This window comes from Pollicipes pollicipes, unplaced genomic scaffold (genome assembly GCF_011947565.3).
Source record: "Pollicipes pollicipes isolate AB1234 unplaced genomic scaffold, Ppol_2.1 Scaffold_4295;HRSCAF=5057_pilon_pilon_pilon, whole genome shotgun sequence".
NCBI classification, from domain to species: Eukaryota; Metazoa; Arthropoda; class Thecostraca; order Pollicipedomorpha; family Pollicipedidae; genus Pollicipes; species Pollicipes pollicipes.
Window position 1 is genome coordinate 17,521,535 of NW_023596461.1, and position 14,924 is coordinate 17,536,458.

At 56.8% G+C, this 14,924-nt stretch overlaps 1 protein-coding gene across 1 annotated transcript in view; it reads right to left on the minus strand.

The window, feature by feature from the left end:
* The window catches only part of pip (heparan sulfate 2-O-sulfotransferase pipe), a 45,433-nt gene that overhangs the window by 9,805 nt on the left and 20,704 nt on the right, over window positions 1–14,924 (minus strand). The window contains exons 4-5 of the mRNA XM_037220025.1: window positions 6,286–6,474; window positions 5,090–5,169 (exon numbers count right to left, since the gene is read on the minus strand). Of these exons, the coding sequence (XP_037075920.1) occupies window positions 5,090–5,169; window positions 6,286–6,474 (269 nt within the window). The remainder of the gene's footprint in view (window positions 1–5,089; window positions 5,170–6,285; window positions 6,475–14,924) is intronic.

Consider the following 14,924-nt stretch of genomic DNA (forward strand, 5'->3'; position numbering starts at 1 on the left):
GAAAGCGAGCCATTTGCGATTAAATGCACACGATTTGGATCAATAATGAGCCTGAATTACTAAAAAGAAAATGATTCGAATTCTTTTTGCTTCCACAGGGGCGGTATGATTCTTGGTTCGACTCCACACCCCACTAGAATCAAACACATCATACAAATCTATTTACAACAAATCAAAAAGTGTAAAGGGGCCTAGCATGGGCGACATCTGCTGGAGGCAAACATCTGAGCGGGTGATCGCACGCAAACCCCGAAAGTTGAATTTCGCCCACACAGTTTTTAGACTTATCCGGTGTTCATCAGCCTCAACTGGAGCTAACGCTCGAGCTGGGCAGATATTCTCGCGTTCTCAAGGGAACAGCCTGGACCCAGGGACTCCCGAGACAAGCCTCCGGGAAACTTACATCAGTCTATACATGATATGACCCAGGGTCAATCGCCCGGGATCTCGCTGGCGTGACGCATGCGAAGTGTGTGCCGTGTACCACACCGTTTACGACGGGCTGGCCGCACAGGCCCAAACCACGCGCTGGGAGCCACCGATTCCAGGCGCGAGTTGGTTCAGTGGCCGACCAACGACCGCGCGGCGCTCGCCCCCATGACGTCAGAGGTGCGGTTCGGGTAACGACGCGACCGTCGCTGCCTCACGGCCGCGATGCAGCGGAAGTGGTGCCGCCCAGTAGGGACCCCTCAAAGGTCATGGGCGCGGCACGGTGGCGGCGAGAGGTCAGCCGCGAAACTGCCCAGCCCAGCACTGACGCGTCCGAAGCCGCCCGCCGCGACGCGGTCAGTTCTTCTTGGCCTTGAACCGGGCGTAGCTAACGTAATGGAAGGATTTTAATGACGTTATTATGGCGTTATGGATACCTTGGTGACCTTGAAATAGCATGCATGAAACAACCTGCACATATTCATGGGCGTGCAGCTCAGAAACTAGCAGGGTTCAGTGTTAACAAGGGCAGGGCTGTGAACTGCACCAAACGATCTTTAAGATAGCTCTTTCGGTTCAAAATCCCACAGCGATGTTGAACGCTCCCGTTGATACATATTCTGTGACGCGCTGGCTGCCTGTTGGAAACTGAAATGTTTGGCAACGCGGCGTTGGCAAGCCATCACACTGCACAGCGCCTCGCGGAAATGCCTTAGCTGAGAATCCAGTAATCAAAGAGTGGACACAACCGATCCCACCTTGTTCCTGCTGACAGGGGCAGCGGCGTGCCCATCGTGGTGGCGGGCCTGCCGGTGGCCGCCTCCAAAATGGGGCATTGCGCTACACGCGTTCGGTGGGGAGCCGCTGACACGCGCTGCGCTGACGCAGTGCATGACGTAGCGACGGAGAGGCCCAACCACCAACCGTGAGGACGAACGTCTGCCCAACCACCAACCGCGAGGACGAACGTCCGCCCCTCCACCAACCGCGAGAACCGCGAGGACGAACGTCCGCCCAGCCACCAACAGCGAGGACGAACATCCGCCCAACCACCAACCGCGAGGGCGAACATCCGCCCAACCACCAACCACGGGGACGAACGTCCGCCCAACCATCAACTGCGAGGACGAACGCCCGCGCTGGACTGCTGCCACTGCGTAGAAGGCGCGCAAAACCAACGCGAACTAACGTCTGGCGGTAATTGTAATAAATCGAGAAAAAAACGCAAGCAAAGATCGAGATCACCGATAGAGTACGGAGATCGGTCCCTGATTGGTATCTCATTCGGGCTCTTGTTTTCCTGTCTCAGAAGCGTCGCATGCACTTCCCGCGCTCCAGATGGACGCCTTTTCCTGGCCTTTATCTGGACCTGAACAATCTCTCCATCTTTCGAACCTCAACAGGCATGTAAGTCTTGACATTTCTTAGGTAGCAGTGGAATGAAGGGCAATTTCCCGTTCAGCGTCAGCAAGCGCTGATTTTTCGAACTAGTTTTACCTTCTCTAAAAACTTCCTCGGTACCCAGCGCAGCTTGCTTCCCATTTCGAACTCGATCCCATTTCTGTATTTTTCCTTTCGCATTTTCTCATGAGCGCCTTCTTCTGACGGCACAATGCCTAGTCTGCCTTAGTCTGACAGCACAACGCCCAGTCTGCCTTAGTCTGACGGCACAACGCCCAGTCTGCCTTAGTCTGACGACACATCGCCTAGTCTGCCTTAGTCTGACGGCACAACGCCCAGTCTGCATTAGTCTGACGGCACAACGCCTAGTCTGCCTTAGTCTGACGGCACAACGCCCAGTCTGCCTTAGTCTGACGGCACAACGCCTAGTCTGCCTTAGTCTGACGGCATAACGCCTAGTCTGCCTTAGTCTGACGACACAACGCTTAGTCTGTCTTAGTCTGACGACACAACGCCTAGTCTGCCTTAGTCTGACGGCACAACGCCCAGTCTGCCTTAGTCTGACGGCACAACGCCTAGTCTGCCTTAGTCTGACGGCATAACGCCTAGTCTGCCTTAGTCTGACGACACAACGCTCAGTCTGTCTTAGTCTGACGACACAACGCCTAGTCTGCCTTAGTCTGACGACACAATGCCTAGTCGCACCGACGCCGTCGAGTGACATTCGGCGTCAGCGCGACAGTGAAATCCCACAGCTCTGCCGCTCCGGCCGGCAGCCACTGGACGGCTTCCCCAGCTGACCCGTTCCGGCCCAGATGCCGCGCTGCCTCCTCTCACGGCTCCTCCGATCCAACAGGTGGTGACGGGCCGCTCGTACAGCACGGTACCGCCCGGACCTACAGGTGGTGACAGCCTCCCGTACAGTACGGTACCTCCCCGTCGAACAGGTGGTGACAGCCCGCCGACACGGTTCTTCTAAGCCCAACACCGTGGGGAAACTCACAGCTAAGCGTCCATATGCGCTCCAGAATGTGGGACTCATCGAGCTTGATAGCACAAAACACAAAATGGGAAATTACCATCAGGCACACGTAGTTCGTGTCGCTTGTTCGATCCTTGCTCGGGGAAAGAAGTCGGGATTGCTTAGCTGAATGATAACTGGTCGCGAAAAAAACCGCACAAGAAGCCAAGATTAACACAAAAAATGAGCACTGCTTGCCCGCGATTCAAGAACGGTCTCTGCCCGCCGTGAGGGCCAGTGGGAAAGCGCGGTGTTAGTTTACCACGCGTGACCTAACGAGCAATTGAGGCACCGTGGCACTGCCGGGCATACTCCGGAACGGGGCCGACCCGGTGCGTTCACCGCCAGAGTTAACGCCTCGGTGACGATGCGCGCTGCGGATGTGGGTGATAGTAGCGTCGCGCAGCGTTTACGCAGCTTCTCCCTCCCTCCTCCGACGGTCGAGACTCTTGCCTCCCGTGCCGGAATCGCGTCAATTGTCCTCACTGGCTCTTAGTGGTCCAGGTTCCGTCCTGCAGGTTCCTGGCCTAGACTATCCATTGCTCCCCTCTGGCGAGACCCAGCTTTCAGCTTTTCAGCTTTTTTTGGTTCAGGTTTTACCTTCAGCCCCCCTGGTTCAGGTTTGTCACTGGCCCGTTCCTGACTCTGAGGTGATCCTGGTTCATACACGGCCCTGGCCCCTTTCGGTTGAGACTCAACCTTCGCCCTCCAGATGCAGACTCATCCCTGGCGCCTCTCCGCTTCAGATTGCCCCCGGTCCCCCTGTCGAGACCCATCCCGGGCTTATCCCAGCTCGGACCCACCCCCGGCCCTAGCTGTCCAGGCTTATCCCTGGCTCCTCTCCGCTTCAGACTCACCTCTGGGCCCTCCCCGTCCGGACCCATTCCTGGCCCCTCCCCGCTTCAGACTCACTCCCACCCCCCGGCCCCTGCCGTCCGGAGTGGACCCATCCCTGGCCACTCCCTGCTTCAGACCCCCGGCCCCTGCCGTCCGGAGTGGACCCATTCCTGGCCACTCCCCGCTTCAGACCCCCGGCCCCTGCCGTCCGGAGTGGACCCATCCCTGGCCACTCCCCGCTTCAGACTCCCCGGCCCTGCCGTCCGGAGTGGACCCATTCCTGGCCCCTCCTCCCTCCAGACACCCCGGCCCTTGCCGTCCGGAGCGGACCCATTCCTGGCCATTCCCCGCTTCAGACCCCCGGCCCCTGCCGTCCGGAGTGGACCCATTCCTGGCCACTCCCCGCCTGAAGTCGGGCGCCAGGTGGGAGCGCGGCCAGCCGAGCCGGCCGCAGCTAACGACCGGCGAGCACGCGGCGGCGCAACCGACGACAGGTGGCAGCACCGCTACTCTGCCAGCGGGAGCGCTGGGCCGACAGCCTGCGCCCTCATGCACGAATTCCGACGCCTGCACGGGCCGGTGGTCAGCAGCGGCGTGCGGTCCCCTCTTCCCCCCCCCCCCCCCCCCCACAGCCAGCGGCTTAGCCTCGGCGGACGAGCCATGATATGTTTAGCTTTGCGAGTAATGAACGTCGGGTGATTAAAAAGGATGAGTGATTATCAAATGAATGTCCCCGGTAGGACACTGCTGTCAGCAGCGACAGTGTGGCATCTATTGTTCCAGTTAAGCTCCAGTGCTACCTAGCGGATTATAGTGGGAACTGAAGCACATAATACACTGGTCCAACTGACGCTTTAGACAAGCTACACATCAGCATTGTCCCCAGAGTACAGGGCACTTAACGCTCTTTCCACACGACCATTGTCTGTCGCGGTAATACGGGTGCATGCCAGAAGCCATTTGTCCTGCATTTATTTTCCGTCATTCCTCCCCGACAGGCCCTTGCAACGCGTGTCTGTGAGTGCGTTCTCACTTAGCTCTACCCAACCAACCGGCATATTTTGCTATCTGAGAGAACAAAGAAGCTGTGCCACTTATCCTATTTGGATCGTTCTCACCCTCATTCCGCCCGTAACGAGTCACATGGCGGCCAAACACCGTTCCATGTGACCGGAGTTCGTAGCCACACTACTGGCGTTTATTCCATGTCACATCTCACACAGACATTTAAAGTCAAGCGTTTGCAAATACTTACCCAGCATCAGCACCTCTCACTGTTCATGTTTAACTTCGGCACGGTGTCACCCTTCCGTGGCGTCGCTCAAGACGCCTGTTACCACGGATGACCTCCATTCTCCCTCCCCTTGCCCTCCCCTCCCGCACCTCTACCCCCGCACTGACCTGGGGAAATTGAGGAAGCACACGTGCTTGACGTACACCGCCGGCGGCCGGAAGATGTTGATCAGCGAGCAGAGCCGCTTCTGCGGAGCGAGTGCCAAAGTCACGGCCGGCCGGCACGGTCTGGCGCGACCAAGTCAGGCGTTGACCCGTGCGGGGACCGCCGACATTGAGCGCCGGCTGAGGTGCTGCTCGGCCGGCCGCCAATGAGGCGTGACCGGCCGGCTGGGACGCGCCGGCCGACGCCGGCTCCACTGACGAGCGTGACTGGTGGTGTGCAGCCAGCCGTCCGGCCGCGGCCCGGTCGCTCCGCTTTGTCAAGAGCATCCTCAAAAGCGTGGATGCGACCATGCGCTCGGCCTCGGCGGATTGGTTCAAAGCATCCGAACACCGGCATGCGGCCAGGCATGCGCTGGCGCATAAATGCGTTGTCAAGGCATCCCGGAATGATCGGACGCGGCAGAGCCTTTGGCAAACATAGCGCACGAGCACGCACTAGGGTGCAAAGCATGCCGTGAAAATCTACCCGTGGCGGGCCAGGGCTGACTTTCGCCCGGCTGTGTTTGGGAACGTGATGTGCTTGAGAGCGCGTGAGAATGGGCCGGGCCGCCGTCCGGGGAGGAGGTATCCGGCCCGAGCCGAACCATCGGGGTCAGGCGCGGGAGACTGCACAAACATGGCGCGCCGTCTGGCCGAGGATCTCTGGAGCGTGCACGAGATACGCAGCCGGCCTGCAGTGTGGCCCTCTGCGCGTGACTGCTCTGACCGGGTTGAAGCCCCAGCCGGTGTTGGCATACAGCCCTGTCCGAGTTTTCTAGGAGCATCGACCGCAGAAAGAATATCGTGCCGCAGTTAATGCGGATTTTGATTTTGATCGCCTTTTCTCTGGCGACGGACTGCCGCGATTTATACGATATCGACATTTGAATGCTTAAATAATAACCTGTATGACTTTTACAACGGGCTGGCCGTTAGATGGAGATCATCCAGCACGAGACCGGGCAACACGACGATGAAACCGTGCGCATTCCGCTGCCATGGGTTACCGTTGTCCGCGAAATCGATGCGGAATGCTCAAAAGGGTGATGTGATGGGGCTACTGGACAGGAAAAGCTCCAGTCGCAAGACGCTACAGTTGTGCTGGTTCTGCGGTAGCCAGAGTGTGCACGATCAAAACGACCTAGTCAAAGAACTCGTACCTCCTGCGGCGGCTTGAGATTGATCAGCTCCACCTTCTGCGGGTGGTCCTTGTGGAAGTTGAACTTGTTGCGGTAGGAGAGCCGCTTCATCAGCTGCATGGTGCTCTGCGAGCCCACCTTCGGCACGCGATTGAAGAACAGCGTCTCCTTGACGGCATACTTGGTCACGTTCAGCTCCCCGAACTTGTACTGTCGGTGGGGTGAGAGGAACAGTGGGTCAGACCCGGCTGGCAAGGATCCACAGCATGGCTGGGCCAACAACTACACCTCCAGCAGTATGTTCTGGCCAACAACTGTACCTCCGGTGGCATGTCCTGGTCAATGACTGCATCTTCCGCAGGCATACAGATAACACATATCCCTATATACACATCTCACATCTCCGGCGTCAACACCATCTATATCCATACCCGGGCCATATCCATCCATATCCGGGCCAACAACTGCACCTCGCAGTCTTCGTTCACAACGCGGAGGCATGCCGGCGCCAGAGACGGAATGCGAGCACGCACGGGCAAGCGTCATCAGGTGGTGAACAGACCGGTTTCAGCGGGTGGCAAGAACGTCAGCACGATCACGCTCTCGAAATGCTACATGGATCAAAATGCGTGCTTTAGATGGTTTTGGTATGGGAACGAGCTTTTAATGACCATAAAAACAGCACAGTCAGCCCACGCGCTCATGTGCGAGGCAATGTCAACACGCGCAATGACTTACGGGGCCCGCGACTGGGAGCGCCAGCTCTGAGCTCCGGTCGCAACTGAAAGCGTCCATTCCGAATTCCGGTCGCAAATGAGAGCGCCATTTCTGAACTCCGGTGGCAACTGAGAGCGCCGGTTCTGAGCTCCAGTCGCAACTGAGGGCGCCAGCTATGAACTCCGGTCGCAACTGAGAGCGCCGGTTCTGAGCTCCGGTTGCAACTGAGAGCGCCAGTTCTGAACCCTGGTTGCAACTGAGAGCGCCAGTTCTGAACTCCGGTCGCAACTGAGAGCGCCAGTTCTTAACTTCGGTCGGACAAACCAACCCTAAAAGCTAAACTGGCGATCCCAACACAGCGGGCTGCCGGCGAGTCTGCAGACTCACCCCCCCCCCCCCCAGCGTCGTGGTCCGGTGGGGGCGAGGGTAAGGGATCATCACTAGACCCTCGGTCGGCCCACCCAGAGGTAGCCGGCATTGGTATGCAGGAGAGGGGACCGGTAGTAGGCTGATGCTACGATATTGCATACGCCGTTAACAGTCTGAAACTGCGATATTGCATACACCGCTAACAGTCTGAAACTGCGATATTGCATACGCCGCTAACAGTCTGAAACTGCGATATTGCCACCACAAAGGAAAAGGAAGTGCCACGAGCCGGGAGCCAAAACACAATGCGACGGTGCGACGGGAATGTATGATGAACCGAATCCCCAAGGACTGGGGTCGACCACCACGCGGTGGTTCGATTCCCAGGTAATTCGTGGCGCCAACAAAAAATCCCTAGTCAGCTTCAAAACCGGTCCGAGCCAAGTGACCGCGACCAGTGACCTCAAGTGGTGTTCACAACGCGTGCAGAAGACGTGCTGGGAGGGCACCGAACACGGACGAGCCTGGGACTGACTCACGCTCGGAGGGAGGACCAGCGTGCTCCTTTTCATGCCGTCGCATGGCAACTAGCTATCTGAACTGCCGCATGAAGTTGGGGCGGGGACACTCGCCCTTTCCATGTGCACAAAATGAACCGATCGATCGGGTGTTCTTTGTTCCGGTTCCGGCCTGGTGAAAAAGCGTCTGCACATTCGGTGTGTTGGTGTGACGTGTGACGTGGTGACGAGATATTGCACATCACATTTCAACCGACGCAACGGCACGCTTCATGTAAAACCGGGGTCAAGTGGCGAGGAACTTCTCCAGTGACTTCCGACCTGACCTGCGAACAGCAAGCACGCCACACCATTCTCCTAGGAACCTCCTCACTAACCAGACTACGATGGCCAGAGGAACCTCCTCACTAACCAGACCATAATGGCCAGAGCATAGGGAACTTCGCTGGCTTTTTTGAAATCGCTTTGCCCCTTCCCCAGTAAACTAATTCATGCGGTTGAGACGGTTGGCTGACCACTGATGCGACTGACGTTGCACCACACAAATGACAGCCCTCCCCTGCGCGTCCCCGTCGCGTTTACGATAACTGCACACACACTGAGTAAACGGACGCTAATCGAACTGCGTAAACAACTCAGCCGGCGCCAAAAGAGAAAGGATCTCTTTCTAAGCTGGAGTCAGGGGCGTACGCAGGAATTCCGAGGGAGGAGGGGTCACAGCCAAACAATGTTCTAAACAAATAATCTCGGTTAGCGTGCCGCAGGCGCGTCAGTCCTTACACGGCGTAAAACAACATCACTTGTCCTCAATTTGTTTTTTCTACTTGTCCATTTCCAATTTTTAGTGTTAACATGCATTCGCACACGAATTAATGCATGTTATAACTTTGATGGGAGAGGCAACACGTAATCCTGGGCCACTCCGTGTGTGTGCCCCTGGCTGGAGATCAGGGTTTACGACAATGCCTCAAGCAAGCACGGCCATCCCCCCATGACATCTTCCCAACAGCACCGGCGCTGAAATCAGGCCGCATCGACCTGCACGTTGGTGGCGCGGCGGCGCGGATGCGTCACCCCTCCCCCCCCCCCTTCACCGGGCCGGAGCGGCGTGACGGGGGCGTCCATCATGTTCCAGCGCGCGTGCGCCGGAACGTGGCGGGACAAGCCCCGTCCATGTTGCCTTGTCCGGAGGCAATGTTTTCTCAGTTGCAAGCAAGGCTATGTTTTGGCGTATTCTATAATCTCAAGATAGGCAGACAGCAATATGTAGCACACAGGTTGAAAATTGTGTCAAAACCTTGCGGAATGCAAGAGAGCTTTGTAAAAAGGACTGAAATCTCACGCCCGGCTCTGTTTTTCTTTGATCAAAACCTGCAGGCTGTTGTGATGAGTGATCAGCAGGGGTATTCCACCATTCACCAATCGGAAGTCACCGGCCACAGAAGAAGCAGGAAGCCGACGTCAATTAACGTGCCATTTGAGATAGACGTGGTAACGTTGTGGTCAAGTTCGCCTCAAGTTAAACTCCATTAACATGCCCACTTCTTAACTGTGTTGCTGCCCAAATAGTTCAATGGTTGAAGCCAGCACGCATGGTCTGGCCTCCGGCTCTGCCCAGCACCGTTGTCCGGCGCCTTGTTCGAGGCGGTCGGCCGCTGCAGCCGCTGTGTGCTGCAGGCCTCAGACCTGACCAAACCCTCTGACCTCAAACCTGACCGGCCGCATCCCATTACCACGCCAGAACGATCCTTGCAATGCGGTCGCCAGGCGGCGCCGCCCATGACAGCGCCGGTCGGATTCATTGCCATGCGGGCTCCTAGGGCGGGCTAACAAGGCACGGACCTCGCCCCGGCATCCGCGGACAGCTGCCGACTCCGAAGTATCGTCGAGACCGGACGGCGGGCGCCCGCGGAGCGAGACGGCCCTCCTCGCCCCGGCATCCGCGGACAGCTGCCGACTCCGAAGTATCACCGAGTTTGGACATCGGGCGCCCACGGAGCGAGACGGCCCTCCTCGCTCCGGCATCCGTGGGCAGCTGCCGATTCCGAAGCATCGTGGCGACCGGACGGCGGGCGCCCGCGGAGCGAGACGCCGCGCCACGCCGCGCCGCGTCCTGTCGCCGCAAGCGCGGCTGCGTCACCCCGGCACGGGCGCCGCGTCCGGATGTAGGTCACCTGGGCGCGCATGCCGGCCGGCCCGTGCGCGGGCCGCCCCGGGCTCGTGTCTGCCGATCGGCCGCCCGGCGCCGTTACAGGCCCGGGGCGCGCCGGCGAGACGGCAGGTCGCCGAAGGGGTGACCGAGTCACGCTGCGGGACTCTCGCCGCCCGGCCGCCGCGCCGTGACGCCCCGTAACGGCGGGTGACGCGGGCAGACGTGGGTCGCGTCACCCTACGCGGCGTCCGTTAGTAGACGGTGCGCCGCGTTTGTCACCAATCCCGCAGTGCCGAGCCATGTTTGTCATCGTTTAGGTAACGGCGCTGGTCGGCCGCGGTCCGCCGTCGCCACGGTGACAACAAAAATAGACGGATCTCAGCCATTGACGTTATGACTGAACACAACTTGACGTAGCGCTCTCCCCTAAGCTCCACCCTAGCTGCAGTACACGCCAGCATAGGTGGAACTTTGCGTTTTCCCTTGGGGGCCGAACCCATGAACCTTACCTATGTTATTTCTCAAACGCATTTCTTCACGGATGTCGTCCATTTTATTCTGTGGTTATAATTTGGACTTGATATAACTAAGAACAAATGCTGTTAGCCTCTGGTTTTTCGGTATTATTGGTTCAACTGAGATTTTTTAGTTAAAAAGCTTCAACACATATGGAGGTACTGAACAAACGACGTTGTGGTGCTTAACAACGATTATATTGGCGATGCTCAGTATTTTGAGCTGTATTCATCCTCAAGAGCTTATCTCTTGAGCATAAGCACAGGGCAGCAGGCGGGCGTTAGTTTCATTGAAATGTTTCTTCATAGGCATCTTACAGCTTTCGAAAACATGATGAAACGATTTTTCATCTTGCTTTAGCTCAATGACGTATTACTTGCTGGAGAAAAATCGGCCACTACAGGGCCACAGCGCCTCCCTGTCATAGTGGACAGCGCACGTGCCTACCAAGTGGTGCCGCTTTGAGGCAGTTCCAGAAGGCTGTGGGAAGGCAGCGATTTGAGTGGCTGTTGGGCTCCTCCCGGAAGTACCAACCATTAGTGCTGAGAAAGTTACTTCATTGAATGGCGCGGTGGCAATGCTCCAAGACTGCCGAAATTTTATTTTTCATTCTTCTGCTTGTGATCGTACAATGCTATATGGACAGAATGGATCCAGGGGGGGGGGGCGTGCTACCTACCTCCTTGGACCACTCATGAGGTTTTGGTGTCAGGGGGGGGGGGGGGCACCGAAAACTCATGTTTCCGCAGGACTGGATTCCCCGCTGCCTTTCCACCAGCAGGGGCCCTTTGTTAGCCACGGTGCCCCTCTCCCACCATGACCGGCTGCGCCCCTGGCCACAGGTCAGGTCAGCACAGACAACGGGTAGGATTCGTAGCCCCTTTGGCGCACTTTTTATATTATAAAAGGCCCTTGAAGGGAATTATGAACTATTATGCATGTTACACTGGATGATACCTGAAGCAAGATCCATCATCACTAAGCAGATATCTGTAACGCAACAACACTAGCAGCTGAATATGTTAGCAATCATACAAATTTATGTAAATTGTAAGGACCAGTCTGAAATGTAAGTAGAGTAAAGTTCCCGAGGGTAGGCACATGTGCAGCCGGATATCCACATACAAAAGCTTGACGCGCAAACATTGGCATTACGAAACGTTGCTATTCATCAATATGATGATTACGTGTTACACTTCAATAGCCAACGGGCAAGCAAGTAACTCACGCATACCCCTGGCTGGTGGCAGGCCATTTAAGTCACTTTGAGATATCGCCAAACATTGTTCATGGACATAGACCTTCGGGGAGGACAGGGGGATAGCTCTAAAATTCGTGTTCAGAACAAGACTGAGCGTGTCATTGACACACGTGGTCTGAGTACTGCCGTGACCAAACAACCACGGATGCAAAAGTTCCAGATACACGGGATGACGGTCTCTTTTTGCCGGGGGCGTGATGGCCACGTGGAGAGATCCTTTGACTCCCACGTGGGGGGGGGGGGGGGGGGGGGCGTGTTCGAAATCCGACCGCGATATGACCCCTCAGGCCAATGTGGCTCCTGTAATTGCTGGCGCCCGATGAAAGGGTTCACGGCGACGGGCGTCTCGTTTCCGTCTTTCTGACAGTGCCATCTCAAGCAGCAGGAGCCACGCTTTCCGAAGAATTTTTGTTTCCGAATGGAAGGTAGTTTAACCTGCCGGCTGCGCAACATACCTATCATCCCTTGGTTTTAAATCTGTGTAACTCATGCTGGTTGTGCATTGCTACATTTACATCCCTCAATTAGAATGTGGGCCATTTCCGTGATCCTTCAATAGGCTTAAATGTGCGGCGCAAAATGCCGCAGAGCAGAGCGACACAGAGCGGCTTACATATGCCGGGGAGCTGGGTGTCGATATCTTTTACTACACGGAAACACATCGTGTCAAAAATGCATGAGCTTCAATAGTTTCACCGCTTTTTGCCACCACCAACATTCCGCACTGCGCAGCAAAGACGCGCCGAAATTTTACGTTCATCCACACCTGTCTGAAATACGGTGTTTGCGCTTCACTTCACCAGAGCAGTGCAAGAACCCTTTGAACCAATTGTCAGTAATTCAGTTTTGCCACATCTTAGGGACACATGCGAATAAGGCCTTGGACCTAAATGTTTTTCCATGTTGCTAACCTTCAAATGATCTATATTTCAAAGAGGTGATCGGTATTGGGCGTTAGCTTCCACATCGTGGAAGCTCTTCTCAATATTGTGGGGGCCCAGCCCAATATTGCCGGCGCCCAGCCCAGAATTGGGGTGGGGGACAACTCAATATTGGGGAGGAATGACCCCCATCAAAGAAAAACAAAATTTCACCCCTCCGAATAGTGCACAGTGCCTTCAGCAAACAGGGTCGGTCTCCGCCTATTTGTCGATCCCGTTGTCGCCTGACACGGAGCAAAGCTGCCACCGCATTTGCCACTGTTTGGGCTACGCTTAATACGCGCTCGGGTGGGGGGGGGGGGGGAGGGAGGCAAATTGACCACCCGAAGGTTTTTCAGAATGACTTCCGAACGGCACGGCGCAGCCGCCCAAAATTTTGCATAGTAGCTATCGCGGATCGTTTAGTGTTAAAAATTGAGATGCACCTTGTAAGGTCGCTGACCTATGACAGGTCAAGGCCAGGCCATGGTTTCAGCGAAGTCAATTTCCAGGGAATCGTTCAATCTGATGCAACGACAGAGTGTTAGACGAAGCCATACATCTCTGAGATGCTTTCTTAGGCAACACAAATATTGAATGGGCACATTTCGTTGACCTTAGGTGAGGTATGAAGGTCAGACCAAGGTCAATAACAACCTCTTTTATTACTCGAGGGCTTGCTGTATGGGATAGTTTCTGGTGCTCATTTCGAATTTAATGATAGCAGGAATCGCATTATACATCTCCCATAAACTTCTTAGAGGTCAGAGTAGGTCATCGACCTGAAATGACCCAGGTCAATATTTAAAAAAAAGAAACATACTGCCTGACGTAATCTTTGTCGCCTATTCAACTGTAAGACTCAGAGCAGTCTTGTACGATTTTGGTCACCACAATCTTCAAAAGGTCCAACAAGGTCACTGACCTTGAATGAGCATGTGGTCCTTTGCTAAGAAAGTTACCTACGTTCTGGGGACACTTAAGAGACCAACCTGGAATCTCACCTTGTTTGACCTTTTTGACCCGAAGGTCAAGACCTAGGAATCTCAAACTTCCATCTAAATGAGTTAACGTACAGGTCAACATACCCTGTAAATTTGGTGGCTCTAGCTCACTTAGTCCTCGAGATCTCAGGGGAGAGGTTAAATTGACCCCCCACCACCCGAGCGAAGGGTATCTAGCCGGGCACCCGGCCACGTGTTAAATCAAAACTCCCTCGGTCATAACAATGACGCCATCCGTGTCAGAGCGGGGTCCGAGAAGACGTTCCCGCTGGCAGACCCATCCTCGTCAGCCTGCCGCCGATCATCCTCGGTGGCAGACCCATCCCCGTCAGCCTGCCGCCGAGCATCCTCGGTGGCAGACCCATCCTCGTCAGCCTGCCGCCGAGCATCCTCGGCGGCAGACCCATCCCCGTCAGCCTGCCGCCGAGCATCCTCGGTGGCAGACCCATCCTCGTCAGTCTGCCGCCGAGCATCCTCGGTGGCGGACCCATCCTCGTCAGCCTGCCGCCGAGCATCCTCGATGGCAGACCCATCCCCGTCAGCCTGCCGCCGAGCATTCTCGGTGGCAGACCCATCCTCGTCAGCCTGCCGCCGATCATCCTCGGTGGCGGACCCATCCTCGTCAGTCTGCCGCCGAGCATTCTCGGTGGCAGACCCATCCTCGTCAGTCTGCCGCCGAGCATCCTCGGTGGCAGACCCATCCTCGCCTGCCTGCCGCCGAGCATCCTCAGTGGCAGACCCATGCTCGTCAGCCTGCCGCCGAGCATCCTCGCTGGCAGAGCTATTTTCGCCTGCCTGCCGCCCAGCACCCTCGGTGGCAGACCCACTCCCACCTGCCTGCCGCCCAGAACCCTCGCTGGCAGGCCCATCCTCGCCTGTCCTGCCGCCGAGCGTTCTTGCGAGACATTCGTGCGGGGCGCTCTCGTCCGTCGCCCGTGCGTAGTCACGACGGGTCACACCTGGTGTGGGCTGGGGTGCCGGGGCGCGCCGTGCCCGCTGCCTCAGCGGCGGAAGGAGCGCGTCGGGGCGCCCGTGCGGGGCTGCTGACGCCGGACACGGTCGGCCCGGCCGCCGCTGATGCCGCGCCGTGCGACAGGGGCCCCACCGCGCTCGCTTGTCGCCCGGTAGCCGGGCGGAGCAGGACGGCAACGTCTGCAGTGTGCCGCTGTAGCGGGATTCTAAGCTCCCCTCTCAACAATGGCG